Source organism: Ceratina calcarata, unplaced genomic scaffold, assembly GCF_001652005.2.
Source record: "Ceratina calcarata isolate Rehan_Ccalc_2016 unplaced genomic scaffold, ASM165200v1 scaffold114, whole genome shotgun sequence".
Lineage (NCBI taxonomy): Eukaryota > Metazoa > Arthropoda > Insecta > Hymenoptera > Apidae > Ceratina > Ceratina calcarata.
Window position 1 is genome coordinate 169,782 of NW_017132337.1, and position 13,370 is coordinate 183,151.

Sequence of the window (13,370 nt, forward strand, 5' to 3'; positions counted from 1 at the left end):
AATTCAAGTCAGTTAATAACGTTTTATGGGCAAATTGATTGAAAGAAATGCTTACAATATGTACAACGTCGATGATTCGGCGTATCAAAATATTTAGATGTACAGAATACTGAATTCCAGTTTCGATTTCCATACTTATATGTATACAGTTTGTAAATATTTATTAAACTGTCAAAGTAAACCTGTAAACCATGGTTTTACTTAATGCGAGAAGAATATGAATAAAAACATCTACATAATACAGCGAAACTGGCTCGTATATACAGTCGTATGCAAGAGGAGCTCTATTTACAAAATCAAATGTAGAGTCTCACATTGTTGTAAAATCGATTGAAATTTACGAGATACTCGCATACCGTGAATCCAGTGTCGCAAATTACCGAAAGTGCGAAAGAAAATAATGATTAATAATTCACAACGTGAATTCGTTAAAGTTCGGACAATCTGTGGACGATGATTCCAATCCCAACACTGGAATGAGCTTATGCTAATCTAAACCAGGAGGAGCTGGTTCTGAAATATCTGTTTCCATTGTATCTGGTTTTTGTTCGATCGGATAATCACCGGGTGGTGCCTGCAAGAAATTCAAGGAGAAACCGTTTGGATCAGTTTACATATTTATTTCCTATTTGTTTGTCTTTATAATCATATAAAAATCGACTCATTATATACAAGCATCTTTACTCACAATATCAAATTCATCATGCATGTCGCAAGGCGATTTACCCTGAATAACATCCATTATGGACTGCGGAATGTGTGCTTTCTGAAACGCAAAAATCGCGCGAGATCTTCGTTATTAATTCGATTCTCTTTATTAATTTAATAAAAAAGACATACCTGATTCTCGGCAAACGCCTCGACGTGCGTCAGTAAAGGTCCCCTTAAATTGCTTGCCATTTTCAACGCTTCAGCAAGTTGTACCGGGGGAAGCTGCAAAATAACTGCGAAACTCTGCGGTTGCGTGCGTTCACAACACTTTACGAAACCCTCCCAAACTTTGGGCTGCTTCCAAACTTGTTTCAGAATCAATCGCTGAAGTATATTCATAACGAATCCGCTCAATCGTGGATATAATGCTAAACTTTGTATCACTGTACGCATTAATAATGTGGGGAGTGGTGTCATCTCCATAAGGTGTTGCATTACAACGGCCACCGTTTCTTGCGTGTATATTTGTTTCTCCGCGAAACAGAGTGACGTGGCTGTAAATATAACGTAAATAACATTCGAGAAAAGAGTCCAGAACATAAACAGCGAGAGTGATTTAATCGTACCTTTTATAACTGTTTTTAATTCCGCTTTACTGGGATCTATATTATGCAAGGCTATTAACAATTCGGCAGGTGTGATGGGCGACGTGTGAGGCACACCACTTTCATTATTATGAGTTCCTAGCAATCTGTTGAATACTTCTTTAACGACAATAGGATTTAACTTGATGAGTTTGGGGAGGGCGGCTATGACTTCTTTCTTTGTCAAACCATTTAAAACTGGTATCAAGAACCGAACATCCGAGACTCTCGTCTGATAAAGTTCTCGCACCCTTGCTACTAATTCCGCACTCGGTGCAGCTGAAAATGAACCAACGTGTTAAACATCGACTCAACGTTAAAAATATACGTATATAGTATTATAATGTTATACATTTTTCTGTGAGGATATGAATGATTCTCGTGACCAGGGTTTCCGCGCCTTTAGGGCAATTTTCAACTAACGCCAATAATTGCGGGCTCCCCATGCCCAATGATCTCACGGGCCCCTCTACTAATCGTAGGACCATGCGTTTCACGTCGGCGCTCATCGACGTATAAACTCTCGCCAATCTATCAAAACATCATTGATAAGAATTTTCAATGAATTAAAGCATTAATTAAAATTACGTACTCGTGAATTAAATCTTGATGCTCGCTCAACAGAGCGAGATATAATCCAAGACAAGCTCTGGTAGTCGATTCGGTCCATTGGATTTCAACTTGCGGCCTGCCTCGATCCTGCCCGAAGACGATCTCGGGTGGTGTATGAAGCCGTAAGAAACCTAAGTACAGAACCGCGTATTCTTCGATGAGTTTACTTAACTCGGAACGGCTATACAGCTGGCAAACTAATTGTATCGCAGCTTCTCGTATCTGTTTGAAAGTAGAAAATTAATTCTATTAATCTTTACGCTGTAACAATTGCTTCTCTTCTGCAATAACTGTAAAACTTACCGTGTTGTTCTCGTGGCCGGTATGACACAATAATACATTTAGAAAGACCAACTGTTTCGTCGGCCTGCGAATGACCATTTCTTTTAATAACTGCAGCGGCGCCAATCCTCTCGTTTCATCGGAGGATACCATCTTTAGGGCCTCAACAGCGTCTTCCGTAATTAACGGAGCTTCCAAGTATAGCCTTTTTTCCCCCAAAGAAGTTGACATTGCACGGTTAACGTCATGTTTTGTTTTAGCGATTATTTCGCGAGATTATTATTATTATTATTATTACCTATACAGTAATGTATCGCGATCTTTCCCTTGAACTAAATCTATCGCGGATACCAAGGTACATAGTAGAAAATTGTAAGCCTGATGCGGTGCCTCTTGTGGTTTTGTGCACAATGTAGTTCGTCTCTGAAAACCCTGAAGTAAGGCATACTCCTCGTATAACCAACCTAAAGCTAACTCTAAACGATTCCTCATATCGTCCGTAATATAACGCAACACAGCTTCTTTAATATACGGATTAAACGTCGCGGCTAGTGTCGTTAAAATCTTTGATCTGAAAAAACGAATTTTTCTTTTTATATCGATGATTCCTTTAAATGAGGAAAGAATTCTATACCTCACAGTCGCCACACCGCCCAACACAGCTGTTTTCTCTGAGAGTAAAATGCGATTAACAGCCATTAGTAACATCTTCTCTTTCGTGTCCTTTGCCAGAGGCTTCGTAACTTCCGGTAACTTTAAGGCTTTTAAACGATTTCTAGCTTTGGCCAGTGATTTCTCATGAGCCTCCAAAGACGCTTTAGCTTCTTTCTCCTTTTCCCTATCCTTTTCCCGCTTTCGTTCTCGTTTCGCTTCGGCCACGCTGATGGTCGGGTTCTTCACTAAATCCTCCATCACGGCATCCTCGTCCTTAGCTTCCTTTTTCTTCTTCGATTTAGCTTGTTTTATCTGTGCCGCTAACAACTTGGCAATCGTTATTCGCTGGACATTTATATCAGTCGTAGAAGTGGGCTGATATTCTCTTTGAAAGATCGTCGTCATCGTATCTGGGACCCATGCCTGTTAACGACATACATTTCATAAAAAAGGGAATACATGTCGACTATAAAAGTTCATTTACCATGCTGTCCATCACCAAATCTGTAGCTATATCCACGCTTAATCTATCAGCGATGAAACTCTCGGAAAGTTCGATCAACTCTGGTAATTTCACTGGAGGTACTACGTTAGTTATCACCTCCGGTTCGTCCGGTACCAGAGTGTCGATTTTAACACGTTTCGCTGCCGAAGACGCTGCTGCTTCCTGAGAATCACAGAAAATTTCTATCGATACGATCGATGGTGCATGTAATAGCAATTAATCGTGAACTTACCTGCTGACGTTTTTTCAAACGCCAAATATCACCAGGCTTAGGATATGCCTTAAGAATTTCCTGTTCTTTCGCTCCCAACTGTGTCAATTGCTTAGCTATCGTAGACGCAAATTCTACGCCAGCTGGATGCTTCATCAGTCCTAACAGAGTTAATTTCAACTGTTTTTGCACGCTAGTCACTTGGGAATTGGATAACGTGGGCGGTAAATCGTGTTGTAGCCTTTGCAAAGCTGCAAATCATTCCTTTTTAGCTTAGAGTCTAGTACATATTATGTGACTGCATTCTTTAAAGTTCCATATACCCTGTATTACACCCGGCATAAACTGAGGCCTCATTTTCGCAATTAATGCTAAGGATCCCATGCAGGTCATTAAATTGACACTGCTAACGTGCGGAGAACCATGAAATTTAATCAGTAAATCCATCACATCGTTGGCTTCTTCCTCTAGCTTACGCCTACGCGCTATCTTTAATGTTAGCGGGATATCTTCTAAAGAAAAGTCATCTGCCTTTGTTGGGACGTCCGAATCGGGGTATGTTTGTATCAAAACAACACCCTCAAGAAATTTCACAGCTTGTGTCCTTATCCTGTAGAAAACGGTAATAAATCGGTGTTCGATCAATGTATTTCAAAATGAAATGATAGAAAGCTAACTTACCCATCGTTATCGCTATCGATCATGTTTATAATTTGGACTTTAAGAGCACTAAGTTGATTCCATGCTACTTCCATCTCTGGTGTAACCGTACTAGCAATCGCTATCCATTTCAAGGCAGCCCTCAATATTCTGCCACTAGCTCTGAGAGCTCTTTTAGCAACAGCTGACGATTCATCAGAAACTAATCTCAAAAGTACTTGAACTAAACGTGGAATTACCTCTGGTTGTTTTACCCTGTAAAGCAGATTGATGTATGTACTAAAAGAATATTTGCTATTGATCACATAGATTCCAACGATCATTACCCAGCTTCTTCTATGAAACCTAAAACTGCTTTTCTAACTTCTGCATTTCTATCTAAGGAGAATTGTAGTGCCTCGTCTAAGTACAAGGGAAGCAAATGTGGCTCTTTGTTTATTAAGATCTCTTGAACTTTACATAAATTAGTAACTTTGACACCTTCCTCTGGGCTCAGAGAGATTTCGTTCAACCATTCGACTACCTGTGAAATTGTTAACGCATCGTTTAAACTAAATTCATTTCGAACAGTATCCCTAAATAATCGTTCAACAATTGTTATATAGTCGCGCATCGAAGAACGTTTATACATTCACAATCCGCGTTCAAGAATGATAGTTCGTAAGGTTAGAACACTGACCATGTCACCCGGTCCTTTTTCGGGCTCTTTTCTTCTATGTATACGAGGATCCATCGCATTTAACGATAAATAATTTAAAGTTAAATGCGAACAAGGTAATTATTTACAACGAAGCTGTTGAATAATTATTGGTCGGAGCTTCGATATATTAATTTTAACGCGAGCCTCGCATGAGCCTTGCTTCTCTACTTAAAATAACAGAAAATCTCCCCAGTGCTTTAATGAAAGATCTATATTTTTGTTTTCGACAATATTTCTTGAATATCCTATCTCAGAATTGAAGTTTATAAACGATAAATGATCAACGAAATCGTTTGCGTTGCCATCTTGGCCAGTGATGGGCACATCATGGGGTTTTTGGGACCTACGCAGTAGAATTCTTGGCATTCTCGTTGTCTCCTGGATATTTTGTTCGACCCAGCGATAGAGCGCGAATTCAAACATTTTCTCTTGCACTTTCATTGCCATTACGATTTATTTACATCAGGCTCAACATATGCATGTGTAAATCCGCTGATATATTATTTTGCAAAGTTCTTTTCTATCTGCAAGACGAGTGAAAAGTCTGCTAAGAAAAATTTTTCATTTTACATGCCATCAGTATAGAATTGCGATTAAAATTCTAAAATATCTAAGTGATAATTGCTGAGTAGACCATTTTCGGCGGAAATTTAGACGAGCTTTAAAATTATCAATGCACGGAGTTGGCCCCAAGTATCAAGGGTCAAGTGGATTTAATCGACACACATTTACTCCGGTTTATCGAACAGATAATAGAATAAAAATTCTTTGGATTTAGAGATGAGAACGTAGAATTTTGTAATCAAATCGCAACATTTTTTCGTATGTATGTTTATTAATCGATCAGAGTCGTAACGTTCGCTGAGCTGGATAAACGTAATGCGTTCACGTTATTATTAAGTGACATGATTTCAAGTTTCTACGAAAAGATTCTTGGCATGTCATCTACGACGGAGACGATTAAACAGAAGATTCTATGCGTCGGAATAGCCTGTTTAGATATCGTGCAGACGTGCGAACAGTATCCGATCGAAGATTCCGATCAAAGGTAAGAGAGACTGAGATACGTACATTTCTACGCGCGATTGCGCACTCGCGGTGATTCATACATCGTGTTAATCAAGATTAACACGTCATTTGCGTCGTCTTCGACTATTATTTATTTTATTACTCCATTAAACTTTTTTCTTATAGGTCCCTGGAATATAGGTGGCAAAGAGGAGGCAATGCATCCAACACTTGCACGGTTCTTTCCCAACTTGGAAGCTCGTGCGAGTTTTTTGGTTCGCTGAGCGCGGAGGAACATCTCTGTTTTCTGCAAAATGATTTACTCAAAAATAACATAGACATCTCCCACTGTCCTCTCGTAGCGGAAATCGGCTGTCCGACGTCTACTGTAATTTTAAGCTTGAGCAGTGGCTCCCGCACGATCTTGCATCACAATGCAAATATGCCAGAAGTGACATTCGAACAGTTCGAACAATTGAATTTGAAGGATTACACTTGGATTCATTTCGAGGGCAGGAACATGGATCAAGTGTTGCCCATGATGCAGCATGTAGAGAATCACAACAATACGTTAAACTATAATCAGAATTCTTCCAAGGAAATAGATATGACTCAAGTGCCTATTACCATTAGTATAGAATTAGAGCGCCCGAGACAGGAATTATTAGATCTGTTACCTTACGCTGATGTAGCATTCATAGCTAAAGACTTTGCACGAAGTAGGGGATACGATAACATGAGTGAGACGCTGAAAAATGTCATTGAAGATGCCAAGTCTGGGTATGAATTCATTTGTACAACGTATCTTCGTTTTAACCATGAGAACTTGATGTATTATGTATGTATATTTTTCTAGAGCGACTCTTATATGTGCCTGGGGTGACAGAGGCGCGATGGCAATAACTCCAGACAATATTATAGTGCAATCACCTGCGTTCCCACCGTCGAAAATAGTGGACACCTTAGGTGCCGGGGACACTTTCAATGCCGCGGTACTACATTTCCTAAATAAAGCTAAATTAAAATTTTTTCAAAGAGATAAATTAGGAACGCTAAGTGCCTTACGAAGAGATTCAGAAATGAAACGTAATATTAAGAAGAATTATAACATTGAGAGTATGGAGTGTAGTCGTACAGAATTTATCACACAAAATGTTTTACAAAGGGCTGTGACGTTCGGCTGCCAGGTAGCTGGTAGTAAAGTTGGTTTAAAGGGATACGGTGAATTGGGTGAAATTTTTAAGGATGTACTAGAATGTTAGCGTTAAATTATATTATATTAAAATAGGAGACTGTGATTGATCGTACGTAAAGGAAACTGACTGATTATTAAAAGCATTGCTAAGATTTCATAACAAATGAAATTCGTTTACATTTTATTCATACATGCACAGACGGACGTACACGTTGTGTATATTAATATTATAACACATAAATTTGAACATTCATTCGTATCATATATTAATAGTAAAAGGAAAGACTTACACTCGGATGTCAATATACACGAACTACAACAAACAGTATCTTCTTATTTGCATTCATTATGCAAGTAGTTCTTACCCTTACATATAATTTTTTTTAAACATAGTAACAAAAAATATAAAATTTAAAATAACGACGAAATTTAATATGAATAAAAGATCTTCTTGACTTCCTAATTATATAATAACGATGACTAATAACATATGTACCTGTATAGTACAAATAAGCAAAAAGATCAGGTGACAAAGAATAAAAATGGAATGCTTTCCTTTGTAAACTTATTCTTAAATGAAAACTTTAATAACAGACAAGAAATATCTATTAATCAGCTGGCTCCAAACCGGAATCGAAGAAGTCTAGAATGCGGTGAAAAGCCAAGCGTGGAAAAGTTCTGAAAATAAAAAAATGTTATTCACACTACAGTAGAATTAGAATATCGCGTTACGTACCTCCAGGTACTATTAACATAGAGCCAGTGCCCGGGAATTGTAGCTTCTGCGATATTTCGCCGCTGCGCATTTGTTATTTTAGCAGCTGCTTCTTTTGGTGGAACTTGCCCCATGATGCTTGGGAACCTGCAGAACAGAATAAGAAAACTACGCTTTACGATTAGAACTTGATGCAAACGAACGACTTTTCACCGCATAATTTCGCAATTATTTTTTACTTCTAAACACATAATTCTGCGGAAAACGATCATCTATCAGATGCTGTTATTTCTCATATATACCTCTAGTCCAACAATCGAGTCTGAATGGTAATGCATGTAAATAAGGCAATAATTTATACAAATTAATCGCGTATTAAACAACGGCAACCTATATTATGAATAAATATCATTTGCAATTCATATCGATTTACCTGATTCTTGGCTTCTTGCACAGCCCCGTATCTACCATATATGGATAAATAGTAGTAAAATTGATGTTCGATTTAATCGTTTTTGCTTGACACATTACTCGGACTTCTTCCTCTAAGCTTTCCATTAATCCTGATGAAACGTAAGAGATACGGCAATTTAAACGTCGGAAAATTATATTGGAAAAGACACGCAACATAATTTTTACCTCTTACTGCGAACTTCGAGGCGCAATAGGGGACAACGTTCGGCAAACCGACAAGACCGCACATGGACGAAAGGGCAACTATGTGGCCGTAATTCTTTTGAAGCATGCTGGGCAAGAAAGCTTGGACTGTCTGTAGGTAAATCATTGTTGTACGATTAGAAGAAGAAATAGATTTTTGAAACAACGAAACTCGATACTTTACCCAGCATTGACCCAACACGTTGACATTCAACATCTGTTTAATTTCCTCAGGTGTGTGTTCTAGGAAAGGGTGACAAGCCATGATGCCAGCATTGTTAATTAGGATCGTCACATTTCCAACTTCCTCCCTAACTTTCTCAGCCGTTTTGAATACTTCTTCCCTGTTTGAAACGTCGCATCTACGGATTGCGTGAAATGATGAGCGACCGAGCGATCTTCTCTTCGGTATGTATTTTTAATTGAAAAATTACTTGTAACCGTATGCTTTGGTTTTTCCCAATTGTTTAATTTCGTTCACGGTCGCATTATTTCCCTCTTGATTCAAGTCCCAACAAACGACAGTAGCACCGAGAGATGCATATTTTAAAGCTAATTCCTTACCAATACCATGACCGGCGCCCGTTACCTATTATGTCAATATTTCAATTATTATTAGCATGTTATTAACAAGAATTGATACGCACATTGTAGTATCTGATATCAAAGCAATGTTATATAGTTAGTAGAAACATCTACGTAACGCGTTACATACTAATTATTAATTTATAACTAATTTCAAATATTTATTAACTATGTCATTCTTTTCGTAATTCAGTTGTTTTGCTTATACTTATTATCGACGATGACATGTATTTTTTGCTGTTTTTCACAATGAACTGAAATCGCAACGTACCAAGACAATTTCGCCGGCTACGCTCTTCTCTTCGACTGGTACAATTAATCTGTATATCGCCTCGCCAATGTAATAAAGAACTTTGAGAATCAGCAGCAAGACATCTGCTACCAACAATATACCCCCGTACGCGTTGACCATGATTTCTTGTACCCCGTTTCTGCATCAAAGTATGCACTTATAATCAATAAAAAATAACTGAACCGATAAGAATAAAATAATAAGGAAAATTCCTATTAATATAGCCCGATACGGATAGAGAACAAGAGTAATAATTTAGCTTTTATCATACATAATTAAAAGACTGATAACATTAACGATGTCATTTCATAGATGCTTATGTCTCATAGAAATTTTGAAATAGCCTTTTAAATATCCGACAATGCTAATTCTCTTTCTAATGAAAACATAAAAATATCCTTACTACTTTGTTGAACGAGGTTGTGTATTATTATGTAAAGTCATTAAAATTAGGAAGTACGTGACGCAGACACGCTACAATAGTCTATATTTTTTACAGAGAACGATATCCACGTAAATTATGCGAATGCAACAGTCATTATCCGTAATTACAGCAATGTACGTAGTTGATTACATATCTTGTTTCAGGTAAATATGTGGTTTTCATGTGTGAATTAATGATACTATTCGAAAACAATGATCTATTGTGAATTGAATATATCATAATAGAGTATTGTACATATGTATATTCAATTTGTGAATTTTTTAATTGAACATACGATAATCTATTATTAATATTAATTTTTTAACTGATAGATAATCAAAAATGATCTTGAATTATATATATGTATACCTATCTAATCAATCCGAACCGTTTCTAGTGAATTCAATTTCACCTGTTGTTTGGCTTATTCACAAGAATTGTTTGTAGAGCAGATTTCGTTTGATCAAGAATCTGATTAATGTCCACAGTGAGTAAAAGAGAAGAATTAACGATTTCGCTTACCGATATCGAGCTGGTGTATCTCAGATCGAAGTGAGCGGATTTAATCACGAAAAAAATTCTGCGGAACAAGAGAAAGCGTACTTAATAGATGCGCGATTCCCTTTCGATCGATTCAACGGAAAAACAAACGGTGAGGAGTTACGAACCGCTGCCGTTCGTGTTCGGATAGCGACTAAACGAAACCGAATGACTATAACGCTTCCGTGGACAATACCAAGCAGAATCTTTGCACCGCTGTCAACCGACTGGACAGTTCGATTGGGTATAGGATGATCGCAAATATCAACCGGAATATCAGATGGTAGCGTGGGTGTGGGTGGTTGTGTTCAAACTACTTCCGGATGCGCGTAAAATAAGCCTCGGCGAACGAAGGCAATTCTATTACGACGTTGAAACGTTAATAGAACTGAAATAGGATATAAATATTTCACCTTTGCCAATATACGAGATAGCTACGATTATCGTATATGTAAATATTGTGTCAGCGTTTCATTTTATAAGTCGAGGTACGCTTACCTACAACGGGAAGAGATAAGAGCACACTCGAAGAGTCATTTGACTGAGAATCACGATACTTTCACGGCATGCAGCGGTGTATCGTTTAATCGTTTCAAGCAAAACGAGTTCCTCAGGACCCACGCTTTCTTCGACTGAATTTCGATCGGAAGAATTCCCGGCGTCGCCACACTCTCGCCCTGAACTGAAAGTAACGCGACCATCGCGATGACCCGATCCTACTAAATTTCGGCGACGGTGCGGCGGAGGGAACTGCCGTTTCAAAAATATAATGAGGTGTAGCTCATGTATCACTTTCCCCGTCGTTGACAACAGCATCACTCGTATGAAACTGCGCAGCTCGTTTCTTCCTTTTCCCCACGCCATAGCTACCTGTGTCCATGATTCCACGCCGGCTTTCATAGGCGTCGCGTCGTTTACGCAATCACTTTCGTTACGTGATATGTATACCATATGTCCAGAAGACGCCAGTGTTTATCTATGTACGTTACGCGTAAAATCGAGGGTTGCACGCATATGACAGTATCGATTTTTCTGATTTAGAGTTAAAAATGATTTGGAGAGAAAGAGCGCTTTAAATGTAGCTGTACAATGAACGCGAAACGTGACTCTACTGACGAGTATCTACTTTTCGGCCGAATTTAGAAACCGAAGTAGATTTTATTTAGGAGTTAATGTATAACAATCATTTATTACTGAAAATGGTACTAAATTATAAGAACATGTTTTTAACTAACTTTTCTCAAGTTCAATCGATACCCAATTTAAACCGACGAACTGACTGAAACATGACACGTTGTTGACTGGAAATTGTATAAGAAATACGTGGAAATACGTATCGCCTTGATTTATATATCATTTATATTATATATCACATATTTCTAATACACGTTATATTGTATAAAGCAATAAAGATAACACGAATAAAGTAGAAGTATAAGAAAAATTGCAAATGCATTCGTGCACTTTAAATAATATTTCTCTAATCTTATTTATAGCTAATTATGCTCATATCGTTGTTCCGATATGTCTAGCGCTAAACCGATCTAGAACTTTTCAAGTTGAAAGTTCGATTTTTCCGGCTGCTTTTCCTTCTGCCTCCCTCGCTAGAATCGATGAGAGTGCAATGCACCAATTCATCGACCTTCCATCGGGACCTGAAACATCTGTCTAATAAACCGATGAAAATTCATTCCAGCGAGTTATTTCTGTCCATGCTCGACCAGTGCTTATTCCGTTCGAGAACGAGTACGGTTTTTTTTTTTACATTTACGGCTTACGGACTAGGATAAACCTTGATTCTCGAATGATATGATTTTCGAAAGATTATACGTTCAAAAATATCATACTAAAATGTCAAGGTTGGGTCTCAACTAGTTTTCGAATCAACTAGTTTTCGAGTGGCAGCCTTCTAATAGTATTAATATAATATAAGTAATAATGTAATAATTAATACTTTAAACGCGTTTCTCTCGAAACAGTGTTTTCCAAATTTGCTGCAGCTCGAAATCAAAGACCAATTGTCCGATTGACTTGAAATTTTAACACAGTGTTTTGGACATGCTTTATTGTGAACTAGAATATTCTTGATTAGTTGAAAAATTTCTTAAGAACGTTGTCAGATCTCAACATTTCTCGGAGATCCTAGTTCATTCGATAGAGAAAACCTTCTAGTTTAACAGGATATTTTTTTTTTCGGGCATCGTAGCGACCTGTACCATTGCAGCAGTGGAGGCACTTTTTTTTTGGCGTCTCGGGAGATAGTGTACAACTCGATCGCCTTTCGTTATTTTTGTACTAAAAAATCCTGCGTAGGCCCCTTAACGCTTGTTCATTTTTTCAGTTATGTCGATTTAAGTCTCGTTTTCGCGTTTAATTGAAAATGTTCATCTTGAACGGGGCTTTACTCGATGAATCTAATGAAAAGACTTTGTCACGCCGATTTTATATACCAGACTTTCAGTATTCTAGGACCGCGGAAGAGTTTGAAATGTTATTTTGATGCCAGGCTTTAGAGATCTTCTTTTTCACGACGGGACAAGAATTTCAACGGTAATATGCTATTGTTAGACATTGCTTGATGTACATACGTAAGAAACGTATGTATAGTCTATTGACTCGTTTCCTATACGAACAGTGAAATCGATATAGGGTTCACGAACCTGCCTTTCAGGAGAAAAACTCCCCCGACAATTGAAGCGATTACCAATGCTTTTATTAAGAACAGTGCAAGGGTGCATGACTTATTCTATAGTCGAATCTTTCGAATAGACCTTTCGCGTATACACGAATGATTAAACTCAAAATCCGGTTGACACAGATTTCCCTACAGTAGAGGTGGAATAGCTTTTTATCATTGGAAACCATATTTAAATTAGGCAATACACCGAGGAGATATTAGTAATAGATATATGAATATTCCCCTGGTGGCAGTAATGACGGAGAACGCTATAATTTTGTATATTTCACTGTTGGCATTTTTATTTGTTCAAGCACACATGTATCTATCCAGATCCTTAAATTTTAATAGACTACTA

General features: G+C 37.8%; 3 protein-coding genes and 1 long non-coding RNA gene across 7 annotated transcripts; 2 read left to right on the forward strand and 2 right to left on the reverse strand.

Moving 5' to 3' along the window:
- Positions 1–40: 40 nt before the first annotated feature.
- Sym (symplekin scaffold protein) lies at positions 41–4,981 on the reverse strand. The gene is made up of 15 exons (XM_018020895.2): positions 4,899–4,981; positions 4,546–4,742; positions 4,241–4,474; positions 3,883–4,169; positions 3,581–3,810; positions 3,328–3,510; positions 2,824–3,266; positions 2,488–2,760; positions 2,211–2,394; positions 1,888–2,129; positions 1,648–1,826; positions 1,278–1,574; positions 841–1,205; positions 689–766; positions 41–574 (listed from the first exon to the last, which is right to left on the reverse strand). The coding sequence occupies exons 1-15, from the start codon at positions 4,950–4,952 to the stop codon at positions 488–490; spliced, it is 3,333 nt and encodes a 1,110-aa protein (XP_017876384.1). The 5' UTR covers positions 4,953–4,981; the 3' UTR covers positions 41–487.
- LOC108622813 (ketohexokinase) lies at positions 4,914–7,291 on the forward strand. Its single transcript, XM_026812024.1, has 4 exons — positions 4,914–4,993; positions 5,767–5,967; positions 6,114–6,707; positions 6,784–7,291. Exons 1-4 carry the CDS (start codon positions 4,983–4,985, stop codon positions 7,187–7,189), a joined length of 1,212 nt encoding a protein of 403 aa, XP_026667825.1. The 5' UTR covers positions 4,914–4,982; the 3' UTR covers positions 7,190–7,291.
- LOC108622835 (Lipid droplet subset dehydrogenase 1) lies at positions 7,280–11,141 on the reverse strand. 4 transcript variants are annotated; one of them, XM_018020949.2, is made up of 9 exons: positions 10,464–10,689; positions 10,318–10,375; positions 9,351–9,510; positions 8,929–9,083; positions 8,679–8,856; positions 8,477–8,606; positions 8,271–8,400; positions 7,859–7,984; positions 7,280–7,800 (listed from the first exon to the last, which is right to left on the reverse strand). In XM_018020949.2, exons 3-9 carry the CDS (start codon positions 9,489–9,491, stop codon positions 7,731–7,733), a joined length of 930 nt encoding a protein of 309 aa, XP_017876438.1. In that variant the 5' UTR covers positions 9,492–9,510; positions 10,318–10,375; positions 10,464–10,689; the 3' UTR covers positions 7,280–7,730. The 4 variants fall into 4 exon arrangements, with proteins under 4 accessions (XP_017876438.1, XP_017876443.1, XP_017876430.1 ...); XM_018020954.2 differs by lacking the exons at positions 10,318–10,375; positions 10,464–10,689 and adding an exon at positions 10,834–11,141; XM_018020941.2 differs by lacking the exon at positions 10,464–10,689 and having other exon boundaries at positions 10,318–10,407.
- On the forward strand, positions 8,720–10,371 carry LOC113464101 (uncharacterized). Its single transcript, XR_003388931.1, has 3 exons — positions 8,720–8,902; positions 9,871–9,959; positions 10,284–10,371. It is a non-coding gene; the product is annotated as an uncharacterized LOC113464101 (long non-coding RNA).
- Positions 11,142–13,370: the final 2,229 nt, after the last annotated feature.